Here is a 16,665-nt window from a genome sequence, read left to right as displayed (position 1 = left end):
TTTAAATTTTATTTGTTAATATATTGAGGTTTTAATTTCTTTTTGCTCGATCTGTTGTGTAGTTAAAATAATTTGGCATGATCTGAATAGCTCTTTTTTTTGTTAGTGCTATGTCAGTAAATTTTATCCGTACTGCAGGAAAGCTAACTAAACTATTTACATGTACATGTACTTACATTACAGAGCAACCAAAAGGGCACTAACTTGGTTTCTACATAGATAAACAATATGGTAGAGTGTAGAAGGAAATTTACACTTACCCTCCCCTTGTTACCACGGTAACAGTTTCTTTAATATGAGTGACCCTTACCTGGTTTCTACGCTCATATTCCTCCTGATGGGCTGCTAGATGTGAGTTGATAAACAGTAGGGTGGAGTCATGGAGGGAGAATCTCACACCTACCCCGCCCTTGTTACCCTGTGGGAGACAGTTACACGGTAAACAACTTTAGAAATAGTGCTTTTTAGCATGATGCTATGCTAAATATTGTCTTAGGGAAAACCTATTATATGTATGCAACACAACTCTTCAAATCATATTTGATACTGCTGTGTTTCTAAAATAACAAAAGTTTTCCGATCAACTTAAGATTGCATTTGCATTGCAATTGTACAAAGAAAGCTATCTAACCTTTTTGTAAGTATTTATGTAAAAACAACATGACAATATTTCTTTTTTCACAATCACCAAACACTAGAATTATGCAAACCAGATGTGTCACCTTGACCTCAACATAATGACCCCAAGAATCAATAGAGGTCATCTACTGACCTTGACTAATGTGTATACTAATAAGAAGACTCTACAAAAAGTCATCCAAAAGTTTTCGATCAAAATCAAAAATGTGACAACGACAGTGCCCTTATATGTCTGCAATGCCAAGCAGACGACACACAAAAATCAGATTACAGTCCATTGAAAGAAATTAGAGAACTATTATAACCTCGTACCAACATTCCCATGATGCCAGTGGCTACATAGTCCGAGTCTATAAGGTTGACATGAGTCCAGTGTATATCCTTGATGAAGACCATCAGTAGAACACCAACAAGTCGGATGGACTTCAACTGTGGAAAAGGGAATCTTTATATACTTGGTTTATAAAAAAAAGCATTAACTGTGCATATATAAGAGCGTATGATGTAAATAGCAGTTTTACAATAGACACAGATTTATATCAACAGCAAAATATTTTCAGCCTTTTTTCAAGTAAGAACCAAGCCCCTTTTTGGACACACTCAGCTGTTTGAAATTTCTGGCTAAAACACTAATTTCACCAATATCCAGTAGCCCAAATAAAACTAAGGGATATCCGCAAGTATAGTATTATTGTAAAGGTGATCTCTTATAACTATTTACAACAAGCACTGATTGTATGACAGTTATAACTTCAAAACATCGAAGCCAGATTTCAAACACAGCCATTAGATAGAGCATTATTGGGGCTGTTGATGGAATTCTTTGCCTATTTGCCATCTAGTTTCCTACCTTCTGATATACAGCTCGTGGATGGAGGTGTTTTGCTACGGCGTCCTGCCATTCAGCCTCCCGGGCAGAATCTGAGAAAATGTATGCCTGGTTGCTCAAGTCTAACTCCTGAAAACTGTAAGAAAAAAGTATTGTATAGCAACTGCCATCAAATATAAACTGTAGCAACATATCAAGCTAACAAACATTAAAAGGTCTTTATGTTTATTTTCAAAGATGCTCTCTTACTCCCAAATAAGATGTACCACAATTAAAACAATTGTTTTGATTTACTGAAAAGGATGAATAAATATCGAAAACAATGGTTCTTATAAAGGATACCGTGTTTAAATTGAAGGAAAGGTGCAGAAAGCACGGTATTTCTACCACATGAGACAATAGTTGATCACTGTAAAGTTACAATCTTGTTATCAGTAATTAATATTTTTCAGAAATGCATTCTTTAGTAAGTAGCTAAAGGTTCATCAGTCAAAATTTATGTTTGTTATACATGTGTATGTATTGATTTTAAATAAGAATGTCACTTTAATAGTAACTGATATGAAATGTGAACCGTATCAACCCCAAAAAAACAGAAATGGGTGAAATTGTTAATTTTTGTTATTATTTGATTTAAGCATCAAGTAAAATATATATTACACAAAATTGACTTAAATAACCATTAAAGTATCTTTAACCTTCTAAACATGTCACCCTATTGGAGCTGCCATTCTATTAGCTGTGACAGCAATCTATGACGTCATAATCTGGCTTACGTCATATTTACTATCAGACCGATTCCTGTTTGTCACGATTATAACAAGATGAAGTAATATAAAGTTTGAAATGAAGTTTAAAAAAAATCAATATTGTGTATCAGTAGACCTTAGCAATTCAATATCAAATGCCAATTCTATAGTATAGATGTCGTGACTTTGAGGCAACAATTGAAATAAGGGGTATAACTTGCCAATACCAATCACACTAAGATATACGACAATACCTCAACTTTTTTCTCTTAAAAAATACAAGCTAAAAAAATGGTTGTAGCCTGAAGCATAGATATGTGTATGCCTACCCGATAGCGTAGATGTCAGGAGGCTCCTTGTCACAAGCCAACCACTCATCCAGGTTGGTTGTAGCCTGACCGTTGACGTTCCACGTCCCCACGAACACCCTGAATATGATAGCAAACACAACTAGAGCTGTCACAGGAGTGACGAATACCCCCAAATGCCGCCTGGACACAGGAATGGCAAACCATTCCTTTGAAAAGAGGCCATAACTCCAAGGTTACTGCACACTGCATCTTCTTTTATCATGCATGTATTGTTTGTCCGGAAACCGTTTTTCTATTTTCGTAACAGTGCACAAAAACCTTTACTCCACTGGCCCCATTTTCAATCACAAGCATTGTCTTCACAGAGGCTGCCTATACAGCAAGTTTCATCACAGTATCTCATGCCCAATTAAAGTTATGAAGCAGAAACCATTTTTCTATTTTTAGTAACAGTGACCTTGACCTTGGCCCCACCAGCCCCAATATCGAACTTGACTTGAATCTTCTGAAATGTACACCTGTGTACCAAAAAATGTTCAAATCTGTCAAGCCTTTCATGAGTTATCGTCCGGAAACCATTTTTCTATTTTTAGTAACAGTGACCTTGACCCCACCAGCCCCAATATCGAACTTGATCTGTATCTTCTGATGTTACACCTGTGTACCAAAAATTGTTCAAATCCGTTTAGCCTTTCATGAGTTATCGTCCAGAAACCATTTTTCTATTTTTAGTAACAGTGACCTTGACCTTGGCCCCACCAGCCCCAATATCGAACTTGACCTGTATCTTCTGATGTTACACCTGTGTACCAAAAAATTTTCAAATCTGTCAAGCCTTTCATGAGTTATCGTCCGGAAACCGTTTTTCTATTTTTAGTAACAGTGACCTTGACCTTGGCCCCACCAGCCCCAATATCGAACTTGACCTGTATCTTCTGATGTTACACCTGTGTACCCAAAATTTTTCAAATCTGTCAAGCCTTTCATGAGTTATCGTCCGGACCATTTTTCTATTTTTAGTAACAGTGACCTTGACCTTGGCCCCACCAACCCCAATATCGAACTTGACCTGTATCTTCTGATGTTACACCTGTGTACCAAAAAATTTTCAAATCTGTCTAGCCTTTCATGAGTTATCGTCCGGAAACCATGAAAACCAACAGACCGACCGACAGACCGACCGACCGACAAGCTCACTCCTATATACCCCCTCAAACTTTGTTTGTGGGGGTATAATGAACTTCACATACCTTTTTAAAGGATGTTATCAACATTAACACTTCAAGTATGATATAAGTTGATACCTTTAGGCTTTCCAGTCAGAAAAATAGGAATAGGAATAATAGGAATGATGGTTTTTAAGAACAGATCTTAAGCTAAAAGTAGGAATGGTGTGGGGATCTGAAGTTACCTTTTTGAAGCAAATAAATGTCTACTTAACTTTTTTCACCACTTTTGATGTATTTCACAATTGAGAAGTTCATTTTCTGCCTTCTGGGCCATTATGAGGGCAGTTTAGAACACACATTCATTCACAAAAATAACGGAAAGTTAGGACGCGTGTGAAAACCTGCATGTGACATAAAACAATCATACCTGAAGTTCTGTATCTCTACAAACTCGCTCTGTCTGTTTTTCAGCTGATGTTCGACAAGTTTTTCCCTCGCAGACAGCGGCTTGAGCCCAGCGGCCATATTGGCTCCCGGCTTGAGTCCCAGCTGCTTCTGTGCAACCTGGTCCAGGGATTCCGTCAACTCACTGTAATAAAATTCTAGTAATGTACTCTATTCAATGTTAAAAAATTGTTGCTAACATAAAATCAGTGAGTGAATCAATTAAAGCACCAACAGGTGAAAGAAAATACAATTTCAGACAACCGTAACATTTTAAGACAATATATAATGGGTCTTCAAAGAGAACATAAATATTACTTAAAGTGACTCTCTTATTCAAAATCAATACATACATATGTATAACAAACATCAATTTTGAGTGATAAACCTTTAACTTATAACTAAATAATGCATATGAAAAATATTTATTACTGATAACACGATTGAAACCATGTATTTAATAGCTGAAAATGCAAAAATATTAAATGATAGCTAAAAGATTTACTGTGATTTACTGTGATCTACTATCATTTCATAAGGTAAAAATACCTTGTTTTCTGCACCATTCTTTCCAATTGAACTCAGTTCCCTTCATAAGAACCATAGTTTTGGCATTTATTCATCCTTTTCGTTATATTTAATCAATTGTATGAATTGTGATAAATCTTACTTGGGAAACTTCAAATAAGGTTTCACAAAAAATAAATACCAGAAAATTCACTCCTACAGTATACTATCATTTTAATGCTAGAGTTACATGTATATATCTACATAGAAACGCACACACCTCCACAAATAACATAAACCTGTACACAGAACACATTCCAGGGAGTCCAATTCATCTCAATATCCTTCAATCATTTTTTATTAAGAAAGTACTTATAAAACCTATTAAAACTTGAACAAATAGTGAATCACTACTATAAGGATATAAAAACTATTATCTGTTTAGTTATTTAAGCACTCGGGAGCACTATTGATGCTACGTGTGTATTACTACATGCTGTAAACCAGTATCATTTGAATACACAAGGAAGTAATTACAAAAATTAAGTGATAATTATATCAGGACTTAAACCTTAACAAGCTCTTATTTCTTTTACTATTGATCAATGCATTTGGGTACTACTGGCATATTATTGAACTTAATTTTATTCATTTAAGGAAATACACAACATTCGTTATCTATTTTTTCTAAAACACTCGAGTCATCAAATCATACTGGTTTAAAACCAGGATATGTAAGAAAATTGTATCATAACAGCAGGGCTGTTACTCTGCTTAAGGGAAGCGGAGGCACAGTGCTTGGACAAGGGACTCTTGAACAAGTGGGGGAATTTTCAAAAAATTACAGGGCTTGAATTTAACTTTTTTTGATCCTCACAAATTTTTGAGTGCTTAGATTTTCAAATCGCAAAAACAGACACTCACTCGCATTTTTTTAAGGCAAACCTTTGTGTTTGCTAGGAAAAGGTATATATTGTATGGAAAACAATGGTTTAAGGTATAGTGTAACTGTTTTAATTAATGATCATGTTATTGTTCATTATTGATTAAACGATATCATCATATATGTAACACTGACAATACTTTCTGAGGAAGTCTGATCAGGCCAGTATTGGTCTGTGCAAAATATTTTGAAAACGTTCCTTTCGTCATCTGTGTTGAGGGTCAATTTAATGTTCAACTTCCTCTTCCACATTGAAACAGTTTTAACGGACGGATTATTTCATTTTGGCTTCTTTTTTTTGGAACTGATTGATCATTGCCACCAGCGGTTTGCGATTTTAAAATCAACACGCGTAAAAAACTTATCTTTTTGCTTGTCATCATTATACAGACTGTGACTCGATACTGTTATCGCTAAAAACAGCCGCCAAAAGCTTAAACGAAAGACCAGTCTACAAAAATACATAGTAACGAGTACCTGCCACATAGTAATGAGTACCTGCCTGTACGTATAACGTTAATCTACCTCATCAGTTTCTGTGCAATTATCGGGAAACGAAAGTAGGAATTTCTAAAATTAGTTTTATATCTATTGTGCAGGAATTGATCACCAATTATGTTCATATCTTTTTTAAGGATTGCATATTTTCAGCAAATTTTGAACTCGCACATTTTTGCGAGTGTCTTTAAATTCAACTCTCATTTTCAAATTTTGGCTCGCATTTTGCGAGTGTGCAAGTGCTAAATTCGAGCCCTGAATTATATGTTTAGACTCAAAACATTGTGATAGTTCTCTTCATATTTCTGGTAAACTTTAGTCAAAATATTAAACATACCTGGTTCTATTTAAGTCAGACTGTGGGAATTCAAGTCATAAAGGTTTCGAGGTAACCATAATTATTTGAGTTTTTTTTTAAATGGCTTCCAAAGGAGATATTTTAACTCTCACGAGGGAAACAGCCCAAATACAGCCCCAAATGTTAGATAAACGGTCTTGGAATGAGTAATATTGCTAAGATATAGCCTTTTACATGAACTGCCTTTATCGTCTAACATAGCTTGCCATATTTCCTTACAGTAAGTTAGCCGGGAAAATGTTCTTCTCACAGCAATACCACAAAAACTCAATGCAAGGCAATGGTTCGCCCCTGCCTGAACATTTGATTTAACAAAAAAAGAGCGACACAGACCGAATGCCAACGTGTGTTTGTTTTCTAGTCAAACAAGGGGAATAACTCCAAAATCATTTAAGCCAGAGTTATGTGGGATTTGCTATACAGTTACATATTATCTCTGGGAACATGATGTAATAAGTTTCCTTTGAAAATCTTGAGTAGTTTTTGAGTTCTGGCCAAGGTGAAAGTTTGTTCATGTTGATGATTCCACAGCCACTGCTGATTACAACAATTACACGGCAATGACATTACAATTTTTCGCTGAAACACAGATAAGCTCAAATGCAATCTAGGTGAAAAATGTCCCATTAGCTTCATTTAATGGATGATAATCTAAACATTTTTTTTCTTTTGCCTAGTATGGTTTCATTTATAGGTTAAATCTAAATGCATACACTGTACAGACCTGTTCGACTGCTGGCTTGAACCGCTTGAAGTTAACGCCAAGTTAAAAAAGTCATCTTCGAAACCATCCAGCTCGTTACTAGCTGTAAAGAAACAGCAATTCTGTATGTTGTACTTGAGAATAATCTCCCCTCTAATGTTTCCTGTCAGATTTTCCTCCCATTTCTTCACTGTTATTTTGTCTCTACAGATGTGTGATGTGAAACTTAACATCTCTATTCATTATTTTTTTTGGCTAATGTCTGGAATTCTATCCCAATTAAAAATTCAGAAGCCTTTTTCAGAACAATTTACAAAATACCCAAAAGCAGATCTTATCATGTTGGCGTCCCCAATGCTAAACCTTTCAATAACAGCCAAATTACAAGTCTGGACTAAAACAAGAGCTGTCACTGGGACAGCGCACTCGACCATTCCGCCCCTTTTAAGTTTGAGAATTGCAAAGTTTTGGTAAAACATGCATTTATCACTGTAAAATTAGATTACATGCAAAACCTTTACCAGACTTTCTAAGTCAAATAATGAAAAGCCACTTTTTGTATAATATACAAAATAGAGTTATCTACCTTAATTAATTTTGATGGATGGTTGAAAACCCTTGTATAAAGTTTCAATGCAATACATGAAGTAGTTGCTGCGATATTAACTTATCTGTGCTAACATGCAAACCCTTAACCAGAATTTCTAATGCCCATGAATTGCATTTTGTAGCAGTGTTATCCAACTTCACGAGTTAAGAAGGTTAGATAGGTCTGAACTCATATCTTAAGTTTCATTGCAATACATGATGTATTTGCTGAGATGATGACTTAATAGTGCTTACATACCAACCCTTAACCAAGGTGTGACGCCGACGCCAGGGTGAATATTATTGCTTTGCTTATTCTTTGAAATTGAGCTAAAAATGCAACAACAATCTGCCAGCCCCAATTTCTCAAGGATTGAAAGCATAACAAGCTCAAGTATTTTATTTTTCGTTAAGGCTAATTATCTAATCCTGTTTTTATTAATCAAAACATCATGACAGTCTTTAAAGTGATTTCCTTTGAAACGTTATGACACAATTTGAACCAAAACAAAAATAGTGATCTTAGCTAGATCCTGTTAAAAGGGACTTAAGTACACACAACCTGTCGTACCTTTTTCAACGCTGACATTGCTCCCACTGTTATCTAGCTGCATGTACTTGAGAGGGTCAAATACATCATTTTGGAAAGGGTTATCCTCACCAGAGGGGGTGGGGCCGGGGTGTAGAAGCTTGGTGCTGTATTTCTCCAACCAGGAAAATGTGGATGGCAGTGCGAATGCTGCATTCTGGGATTGAACTGGAAGAGGATTATGGTGTGAATAAGCGGATGATGTGAAACCGTGCTTGTGGTCAGGCAAAACAAACAAAAAACATTTGGTACAGGTTACCCAACCCTACCTACGAAATAGGTACCAACCCTACCTACGAAATAGGTACCAACCCTACCTACGAAATGGTACCAACCCTACCTACGAAATAGGTACCAACCCTACCTACGAAATAGGTACCAACCCTACCTACGAAATAGGTACCAACCCTACCTACGAAATAGGTACCAACCCTACCTACGAAATAGGTACCAACCCTACCTAAGAATTAGGTACCAACCCTACCTACGAAATAGGTACCAACCCTACCTACGAAATAGGTACCAACCCTACCTACGAAATGGTACCAACCCTACCTACGAAATAGGTACCAACCCTACCTACGAAATAGGTACCAACCCTAACTACGAAATAGGTACCAACCCTACCTACGAAATAGGTACCAACCCTACCTACGAAATAGGTACCAACCCTACCTACGAAATAGGTACCAACCCTACCTACGAAATAGGTACCAACCCTACCTACGAAATAGGTACCAACCCTACCTACGAAATAGGTACCAACCCACGAAATAGGTACCAACCCTACCTACGAAATAGGTACCAACCCACGAAATAGGTACCAACCCTAACTACGAAATAGGTACCAACCCTACCTACGAAATAGGTACCAACCCTACCTACGAAATAGGTACCAACCCTACCTACGAAATAGGTACCAACCCTACCTACGAAATAGGTACCAACCCTACCTACGAAATAGGTACCAACCCTACTATTTTTATAGTCGGTTGGTAAACAAATACAAGATATATATATATATATTTTATTTTTTTTAAGAGTGAGTTTTAATTTGTAGTTTAAAACCTTTAGAGCTTCATACTAGGAATGCAAATGAATATTCAAATATTCGATCAAACCTCTGGTATTCGAATGTCAAAATCGGTATTCGAATATTTGAAAAAATAGTAATAATACTAATTCTCAATAAAGAGAATAAAAGACCCTTTGCCTACAACACTGTTGTTGTTTATAAAGTTTGTTTGTTTTGTTTTTACAACGACTGGCCCCTAATGCCAGAGGTGTGAATGTGATGACAATACACTAAACACACGTCGTATGTCATTGAGGGACATATCATCGGGTACTGCAAATTGAAAATTATTTGATTTTGTTGTTTGTCTGTTTCTAATATATGTTTTTTTCTTCCTGAAAATTGCGAATTTCAATGGCTCATTTGGGGAAATCAGGGTTCGCCGCTAGTACTGGCTATGACAAAGTAGGGTAAAATTGCCCCGGCTATTACCTAAGCGAATAATAATAGTAGTTGACTACATCTTCCAAAATATGTATTTTGGTAATTGTATATTCGAAGATTACCTCAACACCATTCTCCAATTATGACAATAATGTTTGTATATAAAGCCTATTAAAAAAAAAAAAAACAACCTACCTTACCTATATGTAGAGTGTCAAAGATGTAATCCTAATCAAACCAATTTTTTTGGCCTCACTAAAAGTGGTTTGGTATGTCAAACTTAACAATATACAGAAAAACAATGCACTTTAGTTTATATAAATTTCTTTCAGACCATTCTGTTTCTTTTGTAGGAACCAGTACTGGTATCCATATTGAAAGGCCAGGGCTTTTTCTGCCCATTTTGGGAAAAAGACCCTAGACATTTTGGGAAATTTTGCGTCGTGAAAATGCGGAAATTGGGAAATTTTACAGTGAAAAGAAAAAGCTGTCTAGTCTCCTGTGAATGAGGAAATGATTTAATATTAGTTTATTTTCCCTATAAAGGACCCACAATGGCTGAAATATCAATCCTTGGGGTGTAAATATCTATTGCAATAAATCATGACAGATAATATTTCATATCTCTGAATGTGATAAAAATCAATGATTCCTGAGTTCAATTACCAAAAAAACTTCACATCACATATTTTATTAGGATGTTGAAAATGAACCAGTACAGGTAAAAAGAATTTCTAAAAAAAAAAAAAAAAAAAAAAATTGTTTTTTTTGGATTGGGATTTTTTTCTGAAGATTGGGAAAAATATCTTATATTTTGCTTTGGGAACCGGTCAGATAGTCGGACCCGTGGGTACTATAGAAAAAGCCCTGAAGGCAATCAAAAAATTCCCTTGGTTGAACTTGAACCCACAACCTCCAGGATGAGAGAGGGACACCTTCACCACAAGTCCATACTCGACCTCTTTAATTTTGGAACTACTTGTAGATTAATAGATTGAACACAAAAAAATGGTGGTTCAGAAGCATAAATATAAACACAAGAAAGGTAAATAACAATTGCTGATCAGAAAGGCATCCTGCTTTGCTATGATTTAATAATAAACCTACTGAAACATTAACCATACACGGATACTTGCACATTGTTTCTAAAAGCACTTGCAGATTGTGTGCTCAAATAATATTTTAATTGGCCTAGTCTATCATATAGAAAAAAACTTGTTCTTATTTTATGAACTGCACGGGGTCATGTCGGCATTGCTTATTTCAATATAATGCTTTGATTGGATCAGCTTTATTTCATTTAAGCAATTTCATTTAAGCAATGGTATACGCTGTCATAATTCTCGGCTTTTCTTTAATACAGACAAATATTGTCAATGCCTTTGTTTAACAATAAATACTCTGTGGAAGATTTTTTTTATTTATTTTAAATCATGTTGTATAAAGATTTAAAATGTAAATACAAGGATTTATCAACATTTTTCAGTGTGTTCATACTGTATAAACGCAGGAGAGAGCATTTGCAAAGTAGAGCTAGCCAGCTTTATGTTAGTGAAGCTACATACAGCATGAATGCATGAAAACTACTTGGATGGCATTCAATCAATTAAACATGTTACAATTCGTACATACTGGCCATCTTGTTTTTCAATTCCACAATGAAGTTCTTGGAAGAGTTCTCCTGGCTGAGTTCAAACATACACTTATTGCTGTCATTCTGTAGGGCCAGCATGTACCCATCTGTAACACAGGAACACAGTTTCATAGTAAAGTTAGGTGTAACCAGTGATAGTAGTAAACACTAATAGTTGATAGTGACTGAAATTCATATAAGCTCAAAGATCACATGTTTTGAAGTCCAGAATAAAAAAATCCTTCATTTGTAGGATTTACCATGAGGCATTTTTTTTTTGATACCCCCTTGCCTTTCATGGTTCCCCCTTCGCCCACCCCCTATTATTTCTCAATTCCACCCATTGCCCCCTGTCCTTTCTTGGTTTCCCCTTTGCTCACCCTCCCCTGTCCTTACTTGGTTATATTTTTTCCCCTGCACTTTCTTGCCCACCTCCCTTCCCTTTTTGACTCTCCCCTTTCCATTATTGGTTCCCCTATGCCTCCCCTGCCCTTTCTTTCCCCCTTTGACCCCTACCCTTTCTTGGTCCCCCTTAACCCTGTTGCACTTTCTTGGTTCTCCCTTCACTCCCCAATCCTTTTTTGGATCCACATGAGACCAACATGTGCATTCTTTTCCTTCCAAAGAAGTAAATGCTTATGCCATGTTAATCAAATATTATTTGGTTTTGTTAAGAAAACTTATTGTATGGTTATGAATACATACATTGCTGTTAAAACATTACATTAAAGACAATTTCCAATATTTTGTGTCAAAATCATAACATTGTGTAGCAGCCCTTCACAGCATGTGCCCTATTCTCCCATAGCACCCTGCCCTATTTTGGCAGCCCCATTCATTGCTTTAAAGTCCGGCTAAACTTGCATTTATAACTGTACATATACATTCAAAGAAATATAAGAAATGTGGTTTTTGCATGTAAATGTAAATTTCTAACTCTGAACATGATGATGATAAGTTTTTGAGTATTATCAATTTCAAAGAAAGCAATTGAAAGAACTAAATCTATTGAAAGAAAGCAAAACATGTTTGTTTAATATCTAATGAAAGATAAATGTTTCAAAATTACCTTGAACAGTCTGGGGTATCTCTGAAAATAAATCAAATCATTGTTTAGTCAGATCCCAGATGAAGTTAAAAAGCAATATATCTTTGAATATAATGCTTAAAAGTATAAATATTTTACATTTTATTTCCCCACACAAGGATCGAATTGAGCTCAATGATAAGAGAATCGTGATATTCCAGGACTTAATCATGTGATCAATATTTCAGAGTAGAAACAATGTTGTTATTTTAGCTTGTCTAGAAACAGTTTGTAGATGGAAAATATTCAGAGGATTGCAAAGTACAGATTTAAAACTGAAATGAACTGAAATGAGCTTGTACCTGACCATGGTTTTTGTCTACAGAGATACATTAACTCCCATATTGGAATGGTAACAAAAAGTAGGGCCTTAACTGCGCTATAACTATCATGCTGATAAAATAGAACAATTTTCATTAATGAGCACCTAGTTATGGAACATTCAGTGGGTGTTTTTCGACCCTTTTTGGAGCAGAACTTTCTCTCCTGAAAAATTGTATATTTTTTCCCAAGCCTGGTTTGTGAGGAGAATTGCCCTCTTAACATTAAAGGGGCTGTACTCCGTATGATGAAATAGCGAAAATTGTCGAAAACTGACATAAACTTGGTATCGATGTGTATAATACATTGAAACTTACTAACTGAAGTGCCACATAGTTTACTAATAATTTATTTATTTTCGCAGTTTTTTTGGTATTTTTCCATTAAAAAAGATTACTAGGTATGTCTACCTAGTAGAATTCATTCCTTATGCGTGATTAGCTAGTCAATGTTATCACGTGATATTACCAAGTTAGGTCTACAGCTGAAATATTCCACCCAGTCAGAGTAGGCCTTCGTAGCACAGTGAATACGACACTGGACTGCAATTTTGGCGACCCCGGTTCGAACCCTGTTTCCGAGTCGATTTTTTTTTTACATTTTGGTATTTTTATTTTTTTTACAATTGTGATATCAAAGAGTAAAACATTTTATTAAATTATTGTCCTGAGATTCATTACAGAAAAAAAAAAATGTTGCCAATCTGGTGTACAGTCCCTTTAAGTAAATGAAGCAATATAGTGCAATTCATCAATATGTCAATCAGTTTGTTCAATAAAGCAAGTTCAACAGTATATGAATCATGTTAGATTTTCCCTATTTAGCCAAAACAATGTTATTTTGCCCCTTTCAAAGGGCCCTGCTACAATTCTCTTAAAAGTGGAGAAAAAAACACTGACATTGTTCATAGGTTCTTTACCCACTTGCTAAGTGATCAAAATTACAAACTCACACTGAATCGCTCGTGTATTATTTAAATAACTTGTGTTCTGGGTACGGTAACTATTACTTAATCAATATAATAAAATAACTCCAATTCAAATCAGTGAATATTACCTGTGACAACACGGAGGGCTTCACTGATAGGAAATACGTTTTCCAACCTCAAATCTTCTGATGTTTGACAGGGAACACTCTTACTCACATACACGAACACTCTGAATAAAGAATGAAATATAATACATCATTTCAAAAATATATGAATCACAAGAGATCAATGCAAAAAAACAACAAATAAACCACTTTTTTATCCAGAATAATTTACCTGTTAAATCAGCTGTACCATTTAATCCTTAAAGGATTCTATAAAACTTATTTGAAAATAGTTTTTAGGCAGTACAAAAATGTTGTAATTGTCTCAATGCCAGCCACTTTAAAGACAAGGATCGCAGAACAGATATCATAAGAAACTATACGAGCTATTATAACTTAATACAAGAAGGTGGAATCTAATCCTTGATGAACTTTGAAAATAGGGAGAACTTTTCACAAAGATAGGAGAAGTTTAAATCCAGTCATGTTACTGGATTTCTTCTCCAGTTTTCATGGAGCTAATATTCAGCCTCAGGAGAACTTCTTTTCCAAAGTCTACATTAAGTTGACCTCGGAATATAATTTCAAAAATTGTCCATAACTTACGCATGGTCACCCTGTCTTTCTATGAGGCAGACAAACTTCCTGATCTTGCCAGCACCCTCCACCAGTTCCTTGCCTTCTACACACTGACACAAGATAAGGATCAAATTGGACACTCAGGGGTTGTAGGCCCTTTTGTTGTGGCTGATATTCAGTCCATTAACAAAGCAATCAAGTCTATATTTTCCCAATTAGTCATATAAAAAACCCTGGGAATAAACAAGTTCACTGGTGTTATAACAGAACTAACACAAACTAAATCATAATTAACTGAAATTTTGCCAAAAATAAGTAACACATTTGTTGAATACTTTCAGTTTTGAAAAGTTAACCAAACCTGTGTGACACTTCCCCTATATCTTCTCAATTTTGACAAGGCTCCTTTTCTCATAATAGCTGGGAAACACTTTGACACTGTGCAATTTATTTGCCTCCATGATGCCTCCATCTTAAAATATCTCACTATTTTAAAAACTTATTAAAACTATAGATAACTCTTTCATTCAAAACCCATACTGACCACTTCCGTATGTCACAATGACAGACATATATGCCAGTTACTTAATACAACACATTACATTAACTAAATATTTGCCATAGTTTTAAAGGCTTAGTGACGAAATTAACTGGCCATTACAACTGTGTCAGCGTCTAAGGCTCAAAGATCAATATTGCTATGTAAACCATTGGAAGGCAACTCCCAACAGAATCTTGCAATAATATTGTGGAAGTCTTTAAATACTTCTTGGCATGATTAACAAGAGCTGTCACAGAGACAGCGCGCTCGACTATTCCGCCACTTTTCAGAGTAAGGATTGAAAAGTTTTGGCGAAACATACATGGATCACTGTTAGATTAGATTTCAGTGCAATACATAATGTGCTGAGATATTAACATAAATGTGGTTACATACAAAATTTTAACCAGAATTTTTAAGTCTAATAATAAAGGGTCATTATTTGCAAAATACAGTTATCTAACTTGGTTATTCAATTAGGTTGAGTGGTTGAGATATTATCCTATGTGTGCTAACATGCAAGACCTTAACCAGAATTTCTAAGTAACATAATAAAGGGGCAAAAATTATATAATACGATAGATAGAGTTATCTTACTTGATTAGATAAGGTTAAATGGTTGGGAGCCTGTGTGTAAAGTTTCAATGCAATAAATGATGTATTCGCTGAGGTATTGACTTAAAAGTGGTTACATGCAAAACCATAACCAGAATTTCTATGTTGAATAAAAAAGGGGCCATTATTTGAATTTATTGCAAACTAGAGTTATCTATCTTACTAGGTTATTTAAGTAAACTGGATGGTTGAGTACCATTGTATAAAGTCTCAAAGCAATACATCAAGTAGTTGCTGAGATATTAACCTATGTGTGCTTACATGCAAAACCTTAATCAGAATTTCTAAGTGAAATAATAAAGGCCCATAATTTGCATTATATTCAAAAAAGTGTTATCTTACTTCATAAGTTTAGTAGGTTAGATAGTTGGGAATACATATCTAAAGTTTCAATGCAATACATGATATATTTGCTGAGATATTGACTTAAATGTGGTTACACGCAAAACCTTAACCAGAATTTCTAAGTCGAATAATAAAGGGCAATTATTTGCATTAAATGCAAACTAGAGTTATCTCACTTGGTTAATTAAGTATGTTGGATGGTTGAGTACCATTGTATCAAGTCTCAATGTAATACCTCAAGTAGTTGCTGAGATATTAACCTATGTGTGCTTGCACGCAAAACCTTAACCAGAATTTCTAACTCACATAATAAAGGGCAATTATTTGAATTAAATGCAAACTAGAGTTATCTAACTTGGTTAATTAAGTAGGTTGGATGGTTGAGTACCATTGTATCAAGTCTCAATGAAATACCTCAAGTAGTTGCTGAGATATTAACCGATGTGTGCTTGCACGCAAAACCTTAACCAGAATTTCTAACTCAAATAATAAAGGGCAATTATTTGCATTAAATGCAAACTAGAGTTATCTAACTTGGTTAATTAAGTAGGTTGGATGGTTGAGTACCATTGTATTAAGTCTCAATGGAATACCTCAAGTAGTTGCTGAGATATAAACCTATGTGTGCTTGCACGCAAAACCTTAACCAGAATTTCTAAGTCTATTAATAAAGGCCTATTATTTGCATTAAATGCAAACTAGAGTTATCTAACTTGGTTAATTAAG

At 35.1% G+C, this 16,665-nt stretch overlaps 1 protein-coding gene across 2 annotated transcripts in view; it reads right to left on the bottom strand.

The window, feature by feature from the left end:
- Nucleotides 1–16,665, bottom strand: part of LOC128237469 (inositol polyphosphate 5-phosphatase OCRL-like) — a 50,556-nt gene that overhangs the window by 30,466 nt on the left and 3,425 nt on the right. For both annotated transcript variants that reach the window (XM_052953036.1, XM_052953037.1), the window contains exons 3-13: nt 14,466–14,548; nt 13,884–13,984; nt 12,489–12,509; nt 11,419–11,526; nt 8,310–8,495; nt 7,172–7,253; nt 4,125–4,286; nt 2,547–2,645; nt 1,490–1,604; nt 952–1,068; nt 311–418 (exon numbers count right to left, since the gene is read on the bottom strand). In XM_052953036.1, coding sequence (XP_052808996.1) covers nt 311–418; nt 952–1,068; nt 1,490–1,604; nt 2,547–2,645; nt 4,125–4,286; nt 7,172–7,253; nt 8,310–8,495; nt 11,419–11,526; nt 12,489–12,509; nt 13,884–13,984; nt 14,466–14,548 — 1,182 coding nt within the window. The remainder of the gene's footprint in view (nt 1–310; nt 419–951; nt 1,069–1,489; nt 1,605–2,546; nt 2,646–4,124; nt 4,287–7,171; nt 7,254–8,309; nt 8,496–11,418; nt 11,527–12,488; nt 12,510–13,883; nt 13,985–14,465; nt 14,549–16,665) is intronic.

Source organism: Mya arenaria, chromosome 6 (assembly GCF_026914265.1).
Source record: "Mya arenaria isolate MELC-2E11 chromosome 6, ASM2691426v1".
Lineage (NCBI taxonomy): Eukaryota > Metazoa > Mollusca > Bivalvia > Myida > Myidae > Mya > Mya arenaria.
This window is presented reverse-complemented; position numbering and strand designations above follow the sequence as displayed.